Raw genomic sequence first — 18,655 nt, 5'->3', positions numbered from 1 at the left:
TGCTGCCTCACAGCGCCTGAGACCCGGGTTCAATTCCCGACTCAGGCGACTGACTGTGTGGAGTTTGCACGTTCTCCCCGTGTCTGCGTGGGTTTCCTCCGGGTGCTCCGGTTTCCTCCCACATTCCAAAGATGTGCGGGTCAGGTGAATTGGTCATGCTAAATTGCCGTAGTGTTAGGTAAGGGGTAAATGTGGGGGTATGGGTGGGTTGCGCTTCGGCAGGTCGGTGTGGACTTGTTGGGCCGAAGGGCCTGTTTCCACACTGTAAGTAATCTAATCTAAGAGCTAGTGTACTAGATTAGAGAACTTGGAAGAACCGAAAGCTCTTCATGGCTAATGATTTTGCTGACACTCGCCACTTTGTGGTGGGTGAGGGAAAACTTCTAATGTGGTGTACTTGTGGTAGGCCTCTCACCTTCTCGACTGTCTTCATTGCAGGTCGATGGTGTAGGTACCAGTTGGGGCTTCACAAAGGAATGTTCAAGCAGCTGCTGAGGACTCCAACGTGCCTTATCCTCCAAGCACACACATCTACAACAAATGTCAACGTTAGAAACATCATCTGACAAAATTTACATTGTGAGCTACTCCATGACCAACAACCGCCCACAGCTTTATTAGTTTACTCAATTAGATGCTTTATTTTGAACTAAACCACTATTCTCAACAGATCAATGGGGCTGGGGTGGGGTCGGAATAAGAGGATCTTAAGGAAATTATATTCTATTTGGTCAATGCTTAAATTATTTCGATAGTTGAATACACATAGTCTGTATACATGGAATATTTAGTTGAGGACAATGCACTGAAATGAACTAGGCACTGCCTGACATTTTGAAGAGCCAATGAATCGTAGCCTTTATGTTCCCACTCAGTTGTACCGTGACTGGGAGAAAACTACATAATTAATTCTACCCAAAGGGACTTCCAGTCACTGTGAGGAGATAGAGATATACACATACTAAATCAGGTGTGAAACTGAAGGACTGAAAACAGTCAAGGTATATCCATACTGAGAACTGGTCTTCAATAGGGGCATCAAACCATATTTGTCTGTCTTTTCATTTAAGAGGTCACACAAGGTACTCAAAGTTTCTAAGGGGAATGATCTGAACTTCAAGTGTCTAAGTCACAACTAAGTTTTTAAGAGAATTGTATTGGTAAATATAGAAAATCTTTCATATATTCACCCAACTTGTGAAGCTCCATTAATAGAATTATCCAAACTAAATGGCTGCACAAAGAAAGCACTATTACAGATACAGCAATGAATGGCAATTTGTTTACATGAATTGAGTGAAAGAAACATCCATTTCCCACATAAAACACCTTTTTTAAGGGGACTTATGTTTTTTCAAAGTGTTGGTTTCCTTCCTGAAGAACATTTGTATTGAGACGATGGAGAGATGAAGATGCAGCACTCATTTTAATGTACTAGAATTCTGATAGTTGTGTAACACAGAATAGATCAACATGTGGATATGGATTCAAACTTAAAAATCCCCCTGTACTGAGGTACCAACCTCAGCCATACTTGCAACAAAGCACCAAAGGACAGGTCAACTGCTTCCCAAATAGAAAGGGACAAAGAAAGCCAAAGAAAGAGAATGACAGAGTTAGCCAGCACAACATAATCTACTTTGTGTAGGAACTGGATATCTGATTTATATTCCAGCTGTTTGCGTGAATAGAGTTTTTTTTTTAAACTACCCATAAGCCAGTTATAAAACTCCACGGTCACATGAAGGTATCAGTCTGAGATATAGGGCATTTTCAACCCATGTCTCGTCATAAACACACTATCTGCTTAGGTACTATAACTCCTATTCCCACAAACCAGAGAACATTAACCATATCTTAGAAACAATCCACCGCTCAGCAAGAATGTTTTAAATGGTGAGGACTGCCTGACAGGCAGGGAGTTCTTTTGCATGTCTTAGCCAACATTAAAAACATAAGAATAAACTGTGGATGCTGGAAATCTGAAAATAAAACAAAAACAGAAATTGTTAGAGAAACTCAGGAGATCTGGCAGTATCTGTGGAGAGAAGGTAGAGTTAACATTTCGTGTCTAATGACCCTTCTTCAGAAAAAAAAACATGATTAATTAATCTTTTACTGTATCACCATTTATGGGGCCTAACTGTGTGCAACTGACCTTCATGATTTGCTAAATCACAATCTACATTTTAAAAATATTTGTGACTGTAATGTACCACCAAGACAACCTGTGTGAAAGGCACTATAGAAGTGTGAATTTCTTCTTTCATTCATATTTCTGGTAATACTCCAAAGTTTTCATTCACAAACCAGTTCCCATTGTGCAAGGGATAACCACATTTTTTAAAAAAAAGAGAAATTAAAAGTAGCTATTTCATTATTTAGTTGGTTTTACACAGAGCTTTTTTTTATTACTTAGTTGGACCTTGAGGTTGGAAACTGATGCTTCTCACTTGCAATATTGGCCCTGTTGTGGCAGAATTGTGTTAAGCACTAGGCACCAGTTAGGAAATAACAGTCTCACCTCTTAACAGAATCTCAAGATATAGAACCCATGGACAATGTGTAGCAGAATCAGAGTCTGCAACTTACTTGTTGAGGAAATCCTGAAAGTCGTTGGGCAGATTGTTCGGCACAGTTATTGGGTATTCTTTTACAACACTGCCCTGGCTGAGAGCCAGCAGAAGGAGGCCCAGCCTCCATACATCCCCCTTTTTACCACTCTTGTAAGGCAGAGCATTCTCACTGAATCGTACTTTAGTCTGTTCAAACACATCCTCTTTACAAATGTCAGCCAGCCGCTTAGAGATGCTGTAATCTGTCAACTTCACGTTGCCTTCCCCATCTACCAGAACACTTGAGGCACTGAGGACCTTATGTACCACAGAGTTATTATGGAGGTAGTCCAAGGCTGCCAAGAGCTGTGCTGCATAGTGCTGGAGTCGCTCAACTGCAATGCGTGTCCCTTTGTTCAGAGCATCCGAGAGGCTGGAACCATTAACATACTCGACAAGAAGGTTGACCAAAATGGAGTTCTCCTTCTCTTTGCAGCACATTGTCATGTAACGTACCAGGTTAGAGTGGCTCAGTTTCAACAAAGAGTTAAATTCACTTTCTGCACCTTGGATCTAGAAAAACAGAAGCAGAAATTCAGTCACGTCTCCTGACAGCATCCCTCTGGGTTGGGATATGTGCTGTAGAAATGTGGTTGTTACGGTATTGAAGGAATAACACAGAAATCACAAGTACAAATCCCACCAATGGCAAATTATGAAGTTTGTAGAAATCACCATGAAAGTTCCTAGATTGTCACAACCACCGATCTGTTCTTTCTCAAAGCCTTTGGAATAAGTCCCTCAACAACTCAGTCTGACCTAGACTAAGCCAGTCCCAAATAATATGGTCATTCTTAAAATGTTCTGAGGACAGGCAAGGAGAAAGCAAATACTCCAATTGCTCTGGTGAGTGAATGGGTGAGATCAAAATCAGAGGCACAAACCCATCCAGCAGCAAGAGAAAAATGATAAAACACAAACTTTCCATATTAGTTTTCATTGGATACAAATGCTGCAACAAAGCTGTGCTCAAACACATTTATTGTTGCCAAAGACCTGCTAAACACCTTGCCATTATCTGAAGGGAAATGACCACAGTGGACTATAAAAATGGACTTCAAATAAATAAGATTTACTTCAATGTATGATTACTTTCGAAGCTGAAATTTAGAATGGGGAATTTTATTTTGAAGGCATCAAGAGGAGAGCTGATGATGTAGTGTTAATGTGAAACACTAGCAATCCAGGACCCCACTATAACAGCCTGGGGACAGGAGTTCAAATCCCACTATGGCAAAAAAAACCTGAAATTAATGGCGACTGTAACATGTGTCATTAAAAAAACCATCTGATTTATGAATAATCTATGGGGAAGGAAATCTGTCATGCTTACCTGGTCTGGTCTACATTCGATGCCAGACCCACAGGAATGTGGTTGACTCTTAGCTGCCCTCTGAAATAGCTAATCAGTACTCGAGCAATTGGGGATGGTCAACAAATCTAAAGCCTTGCTAGCATACCCACATACCATATAATAATAGTGAACATCACAAATGGTAAGTGCAGAAATTGATAGTATTGCTCCAGTTATTACTTCAGAATATTACTTCAGGATAAATTTATCCATTTCCACATCAGACATCATCAGACTGATCAGACCAGTGGTAATTCACAGTACTCTAGATCATGAAAACAAAACTCACAGATTTCCTGTTCAAATAGGCATAAATACCTGCTTTCTGCATTTCTCGACTTTGTCCTTCTCCTCACTAGTGAGGAACTTGCCCATTTTTTTCTGCCACTGAAGAACCCATTCATAGATTACCACAAAATTTCCTGTCAATTCTTCCAAGCCATAGTAGACTGACCGGTTCAACTGCTCGTTCTCACCTGTCACAAGACAACAAATGAGAAATTTTCCTCTCACCTCCTAATTTACCACCATACCAACCAAATTCAGAACCAAGGGTCAACAATCAAATGTTCAAATATCACTGAGCAAGTATAATAGTCAGCTAAAATTGTTCCTCACCGATAAGTTTTCCCCTGTGTACGGTGAACCCTCCAGTTGATCCCATGTTGAAATTTATAAGCTTGTATGGTTGGGCACTGTCCTCATTGCTACATACAGAAAGCTGCCGTTCTCGCCTGCAAGTGCAAAAACATTTTCCATTACAAAGTTTATCATCAATAGAACTATATTGAGACTTGAATCGACCAATTTTGTACAGCACTTTTGCAAGACTGATGAATATATTAACTTCAATTAAAACAAGCCCAATTTAAAATGTGGATCTAACCAAGTGGCCTAACAGGGGCGATGGGTAGACACATTCTAGACAGAGTGATCAAGAAATTAGTATGAATTCTACTTGCATTTCAGGACTAAATCTGCCAAACATTGCCAATTTCTGAATAGGAGGTCTATACCCAATCCATGCTGTGTCAAGCTAAAACCTATTTGGACAAAATCGTTACTGAGATTGCTCTTAAGTCTACCGCTGTAGTGAGATTCAACAACATAGGCCAGGCTAAAGAAAATGATTATAGCTTCACTGACTCAAACATATCCTTGGAATTTCACGATAGGGACAATATTCCTAACTGAGAGATGCTGCAGCATGCTGATTCGATCAGGATACACTCATTGCTAAGCCAATGACGCCTGCAGTGGCTTGGTCATATTCACTGGATGGATGCTGATCTGGACAGTGAACTGGTCACTGGCCACAACTTCTTGGGCTGCTACATCTCTGCTCCAAGAACACCTGAAAGTGAGCTATTAAGGTGGCAAACACTGTCTGCCATGCTGGAGGCACAGTTTGGAGAGGCATTAAAAAAGACAACCAGAAACAAGCAGCTCAGCTGGCTGAGAAGAGTGTCCAGAGAGCAAAGAAATAAAGAGGCCAGTGAATTGTGCCCTCTCAGCCTACTGTCTTCCTCTGCAGTAAATGTGGCAGAAATTGCCATGGGGCTCCTTAGCCCCACTAAGTGATGTTTAACAGAGTCTATCAACACAGTGTAAGCCATCATCTTATGATATAGAAGGGTGCCGCAAGATGAAGAACGAGAGAGATGGACAACTAAGTTCCCCAGTGCTAGTGAGTTAGGTAGCACAGTAAAAACTGCATGTGGGAGCAAAAAATTACAATAAGACATCGATAAATTAAGGGCAAAAGACAGTAACAGATGGAGTTAAACATGAGGAAGTACAAGATCATCCATTTTGAATGCAAGAGAAATAGATCAGAAATAAAAACAAAGTGCGACAGAAACTCTAAGTCTGGTAACATCTGTGGAGAAAGAAACAGACTTAACATTTCAAGCCTGATATGACTCTTCTTCAGAAAAACGTCAGTTTATTTTATAAACATTACTAGCAGGACAACAGGGGTCTTTTCCCTCGGGTGGGAGAGTTCAAAACAAAAGGGCACATTTTAAGGTGAGAGGAGACAGTTTTAAAAAGGATACATGGGGCAATGTCTTTTTTAAACACAGTGGTTCACGTGTGGAATGAACTGCCAGAGGAAGTGGCAAATGTAGATACAGTTACAACATTTAAAAGACATTTGGATAAGTACATGAATAGAAAAGGTCGCGTCGTTTCGTGGCTAGTTTCCACGAACACCAACTAGCCACAAAACGACATGACCAGCTATCCTTAGTAGCCACACACACAGACAACAAACAACATGAATTCGACTGGGACAACACTACTATTATAGGGCAAGCCAAACAGAGAACAGCCAAGGAATTCCTAGAGGCATGGCACTCATCCACAGATTCTATCAACAAACACATCGACCTGGACCCAATATACCGGCCACTGCAGCGGGCAGCAACTGACAACCGGAAGCGGCAGAGACAAGCCACTATAAATGTCAAAGGAAACATGACAGAAGCGCTTCACAGGAGGCTCCCAAGCACTGAGGATGTCACCTAGAAAGGGGACAAAACGTTTGCAACAAAAACTCCCAGCTCGGCGAACAGAACCACAACAACGAGGTTATGTTGAATTTTTATGAGACACTACTTAGGCCTCAGCTGAAGGATGGTGTACAATTCTGGATACCACATTTCAGCAGGAGATGGAACAGTGGTAATGTCACTGGACTGGTAGCCAGGAGGCTGATGGTGAAATCTAAATTCAATTACAAAAGTCTGGAATTAAAAATTAGTCTAATAGTGATTACACAACTGTTGGTGATTGTTATAAAAACTCACCTGGTTCATTAATATCCTTTAGAGAAGGAAATCTGCAATCCTTACTAGGGCTGGCCTAAATTGGACTCCAGATCCACTGCAAATCTGGTTGACTTTTAAATGCCCTCTGAAATGGCCTAGCAACTTACTCAGTTCAATGACATCAGGACAAACAACAAATTCTGGCCTTGCCAGAGATATTCCCATATTATGCAAAAATCAAATTTATATAAATATCATGAGTGGGTCTTGTTTCCATTACAAGGATGCACCTAGGGTATCCAAGGCAGTGGGTACCCCACTTCAGCCTAACAAGCTGTCCTAACACCAATCTCAACAGAATATCTCTTAAAGGGTCAATTTTGATATTTCCATTTTCCCTAGTCTTTCAAATGCAGAAAGAAACCATACACATCATATTTTTTTGAAAATCTCACTCAACATCCATAAATGGCACATTGAAAATGCTAATTTGTTAACGTGACTGATGAACTACTAGCGCATTAATTCAACTAGGTTCAACCTGCATTTGGCACCCAAGCTCTTGTTCCCTAAATTCTGCTATGAAATCCATACTTTGAGCGGCCGTTGGAATTGGTTCGACGCTGGTTGTTCCCTCCCTTTTTGTGGTCAACTTGGTCCGCTGCATTTTCATTCGAGTTGGTAGGAGATTGCCTGTTTGAAGCAGGAATTTTAGAAGAATTTCCTGGAATGGTCACTTGTGCACTTGCCCGCCGCTCCTGGGGGACGTGAAGAAAGAGAGAAAGTAGAAGTGGAAAATTACACTTACAAACACACATCATTATGGCTTGGAGGGAAAGAGAGCCTGATTGGGATTCACTGAACCCCCATGGGAGCATTTAGTCATGGATGTCGGGCAAGGACAAGAATTAGCCACTACTATACAGTGGCACAGTGGCTCAGTGGTTAGCAGTGCTGCCTCAGAGTGCCAGGAACCCAGGTTCAATTCCAGCCTTGAGCGACTGTCTGTGTGGAGACATTCTCCTTGTATCTGTGTGGGTTTCCTCCAGGGGCTCCGGTTTCCTCCCACACTCCAAAGATTTGCAGGTTAGGTGAAATAGCCAAACTAAATTGCCTATCGTGTTCAGGGATGTGTTGGTTAGTTATACTAGTCAGACTACATGTAGAGTAGTTGGGGTATGGGTCTGGGCGGGATACTCTTTGGACGGTCGGTATGGACCTGTTGAGCAGAAGGACCTGTTTCCACACTGTAGGGATTCTAAACAAAAATTCTATAATGCCCTCCCTCACAACCATCATTTGGTCTGCCAATCTCTTCTTTAAACTTTGCTGTGTACACCAGCCATTTTCCCTTGACAAACCCCTTTATATTTCACATATACTGTTCCATAATTTTTTCTCAATCCACACGTAATTGAATATTTTTAAGACTGAGTTAGACCAGCAGGAGAGTCAAAGTATATACAAAGTACAGAAAAAGTGGAGCTGTAGTCACTACCAGATCAGTGATTTGAGGCGTTGAATGTCTGGCAAAATTCAACTACATCCTTGTGCAGTTCAGGCCAGTAAAAATGTTTTTATATTTTAGCTTGAGTTTTTCTTACCCCTAAATACAACACCTACAACTCCTTTCTATAACCCATTAGCAATGCAACTTGATGAACTTCTGCCCATTTCTGATCTGTCTGAGTATACGATGGTCTCCATTTCCTCATTAAGACATCATTTTTAATGTAGTAGCACACCGGGATACATCTGGATTTTTCTTCAATGTATGCTTTTTGGTACAATTGGTTTAGTTTCTCATCTTTCTGCTATAACTCAGTTAATTTCGCTGAACTAAAGATGTCTGCTTTGTCATCTATTTGCTCCTGGTTTGTGTCAACCATTTGATCAAACAGGGTCTCTGCTCATTCCACTTCAGCTTTCTTAGCTGTTCTCTTTGATCTCTCCTGTTTTAACTAGTGACTTTGTCACCTCATTACCAGAGTCTGGAAAAATCCCGAGTTGTGCATCTTTTAATAGCTTATTGCATCAGTTTCCACTGGCTTTTCAACCACAGTAGGCAACACTCCTACCATGAATCAGCTATATTATTATCAAGGACAAATTGCATTCCTGGAGTTAACAATTTGTCCCATACCCCAATTCCACTCTTCACTGGACACTCTAACCTCACACTACATAATTGAGCACTTCTGGTCACGGCGTGAATTCCCATTACTAGCATCTTTTTCTAGCCATAGTCCTTCAGAGGTACATATCTTCTCACCTTTCAACATCAAAGAGTGAGAGGATTGTTTATCTCTTTATATTGTAACCTCTTTATCTGCTGCTCCTGGCCTATGCGAGTTAAACTATATGCCTTCAAATGTAAAGTTAAGAAGACCCAGCACTTCCTCCTTAACCAACCTCCAACCAGATTGTACATTTTGGTGCAGCCTCCGCTGTTACCACTCCAACAAAATATGCTAGCTTGTCTTGTTTCCTATATCGGCTTCCCAGTGTTTTTTCTAACCCACCAAAACTGATTTCACGTGGCCCAATTTGTCGTAGTGAAAACACCAGACCTTTCTAACTAATCTTTCCCCTTCAAGGTTTCCTTTTTATCCTGTGGTAAGTCATCGTTATGATTTTCACCGAGATCCAGCTTTTCCTTTATATGTAAGGACTTCTCTTTTCCCCAATTTCTAACCCTCGCGGATTGAAATTGATTTTGGAAGCCAAAGTTTAATTTATGGACCAACTCATAGTCAGCAACCATTTCAGCTGCTAATCTTGCCATTTTAACTCTTTACTCTTCCACATTAGTTCTCACTATTTCAGGAAATTAATTTTTGAAATCCTGGCAAAGGTTCAACTTCTTAAGTTCAAATTCTCTCTCTTTCTTCCTTTCCTCCCTCTCTCTTCTCTCTTTCTTTCGTTTTGTTCTGCTAAAGCAATTTGCTCTTTTTTCTCTTTCTTCAGCTTTTAATCCAAATAGCTTCATTTCTTTTGCCTCTAACTCAAACTACTGCACTTTCAATTGAATTTTATCCATCTCGAAAGATTCTGATGGCGTTTCCAGCAAATCTCAATGCTGGGCTATTGCTGTAATTCTCTCTCCTTTCCTCATGGAAGGAGGCAGCTCCAACTTCAGCTTGACTGCCAATTCCAGCAGCTTAACCTTATCCGCTGCTTTAGAACCCTCAAGATCACTTCTTCTACCCCTATAAAACACTTAGTGGCTGAAAGAGCCACTGCTATCCCAAGCACTATTTAAACCAACCGAAAGCAAAACCCAGAATAAAAGACACTAACACCTAACACTTGTTGCTTTCGAGTCCAGCAACCCTCATCCCGTATCAGAACTGTAGAACAAATCCTGCAAAGAGCCCCCAATCTGTTATGGACCAAACCAGACTCCCTCCAAACACTTCAAGAAGATAGCCCAGACCCTAACTTTTCTAGATATTTTAAACAGATAGTCCAGGAGTGATTCAGCTAGTCAAAGCTCTTCTGTTTTAAATAAAACAGTATTTATTTACAGAATACCGAATGAACCACAAGCAAAAGAGAACAGAATACACAATACCTTAACTTATTCTATCCCAACCTAATGACGCCGTTCCAAATTTCTGCAACCGAGAGAGACACAGAGAAAGAGAGAGAGAGAGAGGGGGAGAGAGAGAGAGAGAGAGAGAGAGAGAGCGAGAGAGAGAGAGAAATGGATGGCAAAGAGATTCAGCATGGAACACCTATTGCCATGTAGCTGTTTCTTTGACCAGGAGCCTCAAAATACTGACCAGCAGCTCTGAACAGCCAGACTGCGAAAAACCAAACCAAACCAGAGAAAAGCTGAGCTGGGAGGGCTGGTCACTCCTCTTTCATTGTACAATTTTTTTTAAACTTGAAAGCCTTTTTCCTGGGGCAATATCTGCTAGTTATAACCAAGTTGGTCCCTAAAGCCCATCCCAACTAGACACACCAGAACCTCTGCATTTATGAAAAACAAAAACCATGTACATCCTGTCCCCCAGCATTCCCTCCAACAACCTGCTCATCACCGATGTCAGGCTCACTGGTCTCTAGTCCTTACCCTGGCTTGTCCTTACCACCTTTCTTAAACAGTGGCAATATGTTAGCCAACCTCCAGTGTTCCGGTACCTCACGTGTGACTATCGATGATATAAATATCTCAGCAAGGGGTCCAGCAATCACTACTGTAGCTTCCCATGCAGTTCTAGGGTACACCTGATCAGGTCCTGGGGATTTATCTACTTTTATGCGTTTCAAGACATCCAGCATTTCCTCCTCTGTAATATGGATATTTTTCAAGATCGCACCAAGATTTCCCCACATTGTGTATCTTCCTTGCCCTTCTGCACAGTAAACACGATACAAAATAGTTGATCAATATGTCCATCTCCTGTGACTCCACACAAATGCCACCTTACTGATCTTTAAGGGGCCCTACTTTCTCCCTTGTTATCCTTTTGCCTTTAATGTATTTGTAAAAACCCTCTGGATTCTCCTTAATTCTATTTGCCAAAGCTATCTCATTTTCCCTTTTTGCCCTCCTGACTTCCCTCTTAAGTATACTCCTACTGCCTTTATACTCTTCCAAGGATTCACTTGATCTATCCTGTCTATACCTTACACATGCTTCCTTCTTTTTCTTAACCAGACCCTCAATTTCTTTAGTCATCCAGCATTCCCTACACCTATCAGCTTTTCCTTTCATCCTAACAGGAATACACTGTCTCTGGACTCTTATCTCATTTCTGAAGGCTTCCCATTTTCCAGCCATCCATTTACCTGTGAACATCTGCCCCCAGTCAGCTTTTGGGAGTTATTGCCTAATACCATCAAAATTAGCTTTCCTCCAATTTAGAACTTCAACTTTTCGATCTGGTCTATCCTTTTCCATCACTATTTTAAAAATCCTGGAATTATGATCGCTGGCGCCAAAGTGCTCCCCTACTGACACCTCAGTCACCTGCCCTGCCTTATTTCCTAAGAGTAGGTCAGGTTTTGCACTCTCTTTAGTAGGGACATCCACATACTAAATCAGAAACTTTTCTTGTACACAATTAACAAATTCCTGTCCATCTCAACCTTTAACACTACAGCAGTGCCAGTCTACGTGTGTAAAGTTAAAATCCCCTACCATAACCACCCTATTATTCTTACAGATAACGGAGATCTCCTTACAAATTTATTTCTCAATTTCCTGCTGGGTTTCTTTCTCTCTCTCTCTCTCTCTCTCTCCTCCTGCACTGACCTGACCATGTGCTGTCTTTGTCTGTCCCTCTCCCTTTTAAAAGTGCCGTTATTTTAACTTTATTTTCCTCCAAAGTTCCAAAACAATGCAACCACGTACAAAACAGTAATTGCTGCTCCCGGAATTCAAGGAAATCACCTCCACCTTAAATACCTCAAAAAAGGAGCAGCCTGTTACAGCCATAAATTTTTCCCATCCTCCATCTTGAATTACCCAGAATCATATTTAAGGAATAATGTATGCTAGCAATAGTTGAACATTCTTTCTGGTGCAAAATTACAAAAGGAAAAGTGACCCAAGCACAATTTATAAAAGAAATCAAGTATAGCATTAGAATCAAACAGGAATCATATCAATTTGCTGGAAAAAGTGGCAAAGCTAAGGATTGGGATCAGTTTAAAATTCAGCAAAGGAGAAACAAGAGACTAATTAAGAGGTGTGAAACAAGAGTGTAAGAGTACTACATGAATGGTAATAGTAAGAATGTACAAACAGAAAGATTAGTGAAGACTAGGTCCCTTGCATGGGAGAAACAGGAAAATTGATCGCGGAGAACATGGAAATGGCAGAGCAATGAAACAACTACTTCAGGTTTGGATTCACAGAACATGCAAATAATTTCCCAGAAACAGTAGAGAAGCAAAAGTCTATAGGGAATGATAATTTGAAGAATATTGATATTTATAATTTAAAAAGTAGAGAAAATAACAGAACTGAAAGGTGACAAATATGCAAGACTTCATAATCTACATCCTAAAGTAATAATGGAGGTGGCCATGGAGGAAATGGATGTTTTGGGTTGTCATCTTCCAAAGTTCTGCAGATTGTGAAACAATACCAGCTGAATGGAGAGTGGCAAATGGTTAGACAGTGTCAACATTCTTCTATGCAAGGGTAAGTCCACTTGAAAAATCTACTGGAGTGTTTAGAGGACATTACTGATAAACAGGTTCAGCAGACGTGGATTCGGTGTATTTGAATTTTCAGAAAACATTGATAAAGCCCACATAAATTAGAGTGCTAAAGCACATGCATGTGGGATAATATACTAGTATGGAGAGAGAACTGATTAGCAGACAGGACACCAAGAGTAGGAATAAATAGGTATTTTTCAGAGTAGAAACTGGTAGCCAGCTTGGTACCACAGAGATCAGTGTTTGATCCCCAGCTATTCACAATACGTATCAACAATCTGAATAAGGGAATCAAATGCAGTATTTCCATGTCTGATGACACAGAATAAGGAAGAATTGTGGATGGTGAGGAAGAGGTAAAGAGGCTTTCAGATGATTTTGGCAAGTTGAGAGAGAGGACAAATACATGGCAGCTGTCCACTCCTGTGTAGGAAAAACAGAACAGCAGAGTATTGATAAACTGGTGAAAGATATGGAAACATTGATGTGCAAAGGGACTTGGGAATCCTTGCATACCAATCGCTGAAAACAAGCATACAGCTGTTTGAAAACCAAATGGAATGTTGGTCTTCATTGCAAGGGGATTTCAATACAGGAGCAAGGTTGCCTCACTGTAGCTGTACAACTGGTGCGGTTTTGGTATAAAGTATATCCTCAGAAAGGATATACTTGCCACTGAGGAAGCACAGCAAATGTGCACTAAACTGGTACATGGGATGGCAGGTTTATCATGCAAGCAAAGATTTATTCAGTGGAATTCAGAAAAACGAGAGGAGATCTAAAAATTCTAACAAGGAGAGACTGGGTACACAAACAGTGTTCAGGTGAAGGAGCGGGGAGTTTACAACAAGAGATCACAGGTTCAGGTTGCAAAGTATCCCATGTAGGACTGAAATGAGGAGACATTTCTTCACGCAGAGGGCAGTGACTTTGCGGAATTGCTTTCCACACGTGGCAGTGGAGGCCAAGTCACTGAATATATTTAAAAATCAAATAGATAGATTTCTAGGCACTAAAGACATCAAAGGGATTGAGTAGAGAGTCAGAGTATGCATTTAAACAGAGGATCAGCCAATATCATATTGAATGAAGGAGCAGGTTTGATGAAACCTACTATTTTCCATTTCATTATTTTGCATTTTCTATGTTTCTAATAATATGCTTGGAGGTGTGCAAAATTTGATTAGCCCTCATGATTCAGAGCACCATATATACACAGTTATTCATCCATACCATGAGTGTTCCATTTCTGAGAACCCCTGCGAATGATGAAATTTGTGAGTGTAGAGCTCATTTACACGTAGGTTAAAAAGAAGTTAAAAATTGCAGATACACAGGTGTTGATTTTTGTTAATACTTACTTTTTGGGGCAGATAGGTGAATTCCATGCAGGATTTATTTTACAGAGGAATTATTGGTTTCAAAGGACACATAAAGACAATGTCAGTTAACACCCTACTTTATCTGTGCAACATCCAGTGGCCAAATGGTCACGTGAGTTGCTATAACAAGTTCAAATAACCTCCCTTTCCATCCCCGACTCCCTACAGCCACTCCCCCTCTCTTCCACTCCTCCCAGCCACCTACCAGATTCATTCCTCCAACTGACCAACCAGGTTGTACCCTCTACCTTCTTCACCTATCCCCATTTCATCCCCCCAGCCCCCACTACCCCCTTTATCTGAAGCTCCCCCTACACCCACCCTCAGTCCGGAAAGAGGGTTACATACAAAACATCGACTTTTCCACCTCCTGATGCTGCCTGGCTTGCTACGTACTTGTCTATTTTGGATTCCAGCATCTGCAGATTTTTTTGGCTCATAATAAGTTATTCACAGGTTATCCACAAAGGTGATGAGAGCACACAGGACTTGATGGTAATACTGAATCCATGTGTTTGTTTGACATTGCTAGCCTACCTACTAAAGTAATATCGAAAGAAGCCGCAATTATCTGGATTTCAGCATTATACCATTGCAATCTAGATTGTCTACCACTGTCTGAATCTGTATTCATTGAATTAAGAATTTAGCAACTATCCCTCAGAAGCCAGAATCTTGAAAATAATGTATCCCCACATACCTGTTTGGCCAACTGAGTTAGTTTCTTTGCATCTCTCTTTTCCTCTTCTAATCTCTGAATTTCTTCAAGGATTTCACGTTGCTAAAAAAATAAGTTGAACAACATTATTACTTTTGTCTTAATTTTTTTTTAAAAATCACACGTTGGCATAGAGTGAACTGGGCGGTTAAAAATATGAACACAACATGTTCATAACATCCAGGTCAGGCAGCATCTGTGAAAATGGAAGCAGAGTTAACATTTCAAGTGACCTTTTAACAAAACTGAAAAATATTGTTTTAAAGCTGTTACATCTCTAGATAAAGTTTGGAATACAAAAAGAAGTTGCAGTGAATCGTCATAAATTGGTGATTACATCTTAGCTAAGTATTTTGGTCAATCTGTGGTGCCACACTTTTCAAACTATGTCAAGATAGTATGCAGAATGATTTACTAGAATGCAGGATGTAAAGTCTCAGTTATCTGCCAGACTGGAGAAGCTGGGATTGTCTTACTACAATAGCAAAGCTTAGGAGAGAATTAATATAGGTGTTCAAAAATCAAGAAGTATTTTTATGGAGCTAACACAGGTAGTTGGCCTATAATGCGATGTTTGCATTTTTGAGCATTATAGAAAAATCATGCTTTAGAAACAGCGCTTAAAGTATTGGCAATGTAATCGCATTACAGTCAACACACTTTTTAAAAGTTTGCGCTTTAGAGACAATGTCCCCAGTTTGTTAATCATGTTTCAGTGAATTCCTGTTAACAAACGTGCATTACAGCAGAACAACCTGTAAATATAAAGAATTTCCACTTACGAATTCAAAACCAGGAAACAGAAGTTTAAAATGTTTGCCAAAAAAAGCCACAGGGAAGGCATGAGAGGTATGAGAAGATCCCTTCCCTTAGTTAGGAAGGTATGATAAATTTAAAAGTTGGTGAAAGCAGATTCAGCAGTAACTTTCAAAAGGGAATTGCATTTCTGCTTAAAAAGGAAATCACTTCAGAGTAAATATCTAGGAAGTGGCACAAATCAATAGCTCTTTCAGAAAGCTGGCACAGAAATGACAGATTAAATAGCATTTCTGAATGCTATACAATTTTGTAGTTCCACTATACAAGACTAGCTGTCACAGATAATTCCCAGCTAATGAGTGTGGCCCCGAGGTCAAGGATTGGGAAGCTCATCAACGTTATAATGGACTAAACTTTAGCAATACCACTCAGAACATCTGGGAACTCAAGTTTTCCAGACTTAAGGCGAATCTTTACAGAAGGAAATTATCAACTCATTTTCAAAATTGATCTTAAGAATCATAGTTTCAGATATTCACTGATCAAAACAATAAAGGCGAGCCTAAATGTTTAAAACTGAAATCAGAAATTATATTGTGCAGATTTCTTTTTCAATTAGAGACTAAAACATAGGAAGAAATTATAGATCACAAATAAATTACTCCAGCCCATCAATCTCTATACACAACACATTGCAACCACTTGAAAAATGTACTGTGGTACTCACATTGGCATTTCTTCTTATCAGACGCCATTTTAAGGCTTGAATTTTAAAATAGTTTACAGGGGCTGACATCAAAGTGAGTACTTTGTCATGACAACAAACTACACTCAGTTTGAGGCAACATTTTTGAACATTTTTTGGTGAGACAGACAGTATTCGACACATTCATTAAAAATGTCACTAATGCATAGATTCAAGACTTTAATGTTGCTGTAAGAGTCATAGAATTGTACAGCATGAAAACAGACCCTTTGGTCCAACTCATCCATGCTGACCAGGTACCTTAAATTAATCTAGTCCCAGTTGCCAGCATACAGCCCATATCCCTCTCAACCTTTTCTATTCATATACCCATCCAGATGCCTGTTAAACGCTGGAATTCGACCTGCCTTCATCACTTTCTGTGACAGCTCATTCAATATATGCATCACCTTCTGCATGAAAAAGTTTGTCCTTTAGGTCCTTTTTATTTGTTTCCCCTCTCACGTTACACCTATGCTCTCTAGTTTTGGACTCTCCTACCCTACCCTACCCTTGAAAAAAATACCTTGGCTATTCACCCTATCCATGCCCCTCATGATTTTATAAATGTAAGGTCACCCCTCAGCACTTTATTCTGAGATATTTTTTTATTAGCTAGTAAAACTGATCATGTTCCCTTAATGTTCTGAAATTTTTCTCATCAAATACAAAGGAGTGATTCCATGACAAATAGGTTGATGGCATGAGGTAAAGGAGGGCCGCCATAGAACAGTAAAATGATCAAAAGATAGATCTGCAAGAGCTGAAATTAACAAAACCAGAATCATTACTAGCAACTAACGTCCATAAACAACAAAAAGGGAGCAGTTACAATCTGAAATTACTCTGTTGAGTCTAGAAGACTGTAAAGTACCATAATCAAAAGCTGTGAGCGCTGCTCCTCAAACTTCTGCAGATTTTCATTAGAAAGCCAAGGACAAAGATCAGACTAGGAATGGAGCAAAGAATGGAAATGACAAGCAGACAAAAGCTCCAGTCATGCTTGCGAACTAAATGGAGCTGTTCCAAAGTGATCATCCAATCTGCATTTGGTGTGTCCAATATAGACAGGTGCACGTTGTGAGCAACAAACAAGGTATAATATGATGAAGGAAGACAGCGGCATAGTAGCAATGTCACTGAATTAGTAATCTAGAGGTCCAGGTTAAACCTCTGAGGACATAGGTTCAAATACCATGACTGCAGCCAAAATAATTTAAATTTAATCAATAAATCTGTTAGAAAAGATAGTTTCAGTCATGGTAGCTTTGAAACTGCCATTTATAGTAAAAAGCCATCTGGTTCACTAACCTCTTCCAAGATACAATTCCAGATGCATAGTATTGTGGTTGACTCTGGACTGCCCTTGGTCCAGTAAACCAGTCTGTTCAAGGACAGTTAAGGATGGGCAAAAAGCACTGGCTTTGCCAAGGTCACTCACATCTCATCAAAGAATCATTTTAAAACAAGTATCAATAATTCATTGCTTCACCTGGCAGTAACATCTGGGGCTCTGAACAGTGGGAATAAGGCAATAAAAGAGGCAGGTGTTAGACGTCCTATGGATGCACAGAAAGTGCTGTGGGAGGGGAGGGGTTGTGGCAAAATGGTTCGGGTTGTGAGAGAGGAAACAATGTCTGGGTAATGTTGAAAAAGGTGGCTTCATTCAACATGCCGCTCAAGCAAAGGTTTAAATACTTGGATCACACCTTTTTCAGTATGTTTCCCTGTCCAACAGGTATGTAGCTATTTGGACATAAATTAAGGCTTTAAAACGTAGACCTGTTACCTGTAACAATAAGATCCTCAGTTGTTTCTCAACAGTAGGAGATGCAACTGAAAGTAGAGTACAAATGGTGTGAGTCAAGTGGAATGTCGACAGGCTATTATTCAACACTTGTTATTCAGCCTGTCGACACTCCACTCACACCACTTGTATGATCCTTTGATCTCTCCGCCTATAAATTCTGTGCCTATGTGCTTCCCTCCACTTCACCTGACGAAGGAGCAGCGTTCCAAAAGCTTGTGATTTCAAATAAGTCTGTTGGATTTAATCTGGTGTTGTGCGACTTCTGACCTTGTCCACACTAGTCCAACATCAATGCTGTTCCAGCCAGTGTACCACTTCCACCTT

At 40.3% G+C, this 18,655-nt stretch overlaps 1 protein-coding gene across 3 annotated transcripts in view; it reads right to left on the bottom strand.

The window, feature by feature from the left end:
• eif2ak4 (eukaryotic translation initiation factor 2 alpha kinase 4) overlaps positions 1–18,655 on the bottom strand; it is a 131,399-nt gene that overhangs the window by 96,360 nt on the left and 16,384 nt on the right. For 2 of the 3 annotated variants that reach the window (XM_060828744.1, XM_060828746.1), the window contains exons 5-10: positions 15,000–15,080; positions 7,335–7,498; positions 4,588–4,703; positions 4,288–4,445; positions 2,593–3,128; positions 416–531 (exon numbers count right to left, since the gene is read on the bottom strand). In XM_060828744.1, coding sequence (XP_060684727.1) covers positions 416–531; positions 2,593–3,128; positions 4,288–4,445; positions 4,588–4,703; positions 7,335–7,498; positions 15,000–15,080 — 1,171 coding nt within the window. Of the gene's footprint in view, positions 1–415; positions 532–2,592; positions 3,129–4,287; positions 4,446–4,587; positions 4,704–7,334; positions 7,499–14,999; positions 15,081–18,655 lie in introns of those variants that run through there. The other variant, XM_060828747.1, reaches the window with a different exon arrangement.

This window comes from Hemiscyllium ocellatum, chromosome 8 (assembly GCF_020745735.1).
Source record: "Hemiscyllium ocellatum isolate sHemOce1 chromosome 8, sHemOce1.pat.X.cur, whole genome shotgun sequence".
In the NCBI taxonomy this organism is placed as follows: domain Eukaryota; kingdom Metazoa; phylum Chordata; class Chondrichthyes; order Orectolobiformes; family Hemiscylliidae; genus Hemiscyllium; species Hemiscyllium ocellatum.
This window is presented reverse-complemented; position numbering and strand designations above follow the sequence as displayed.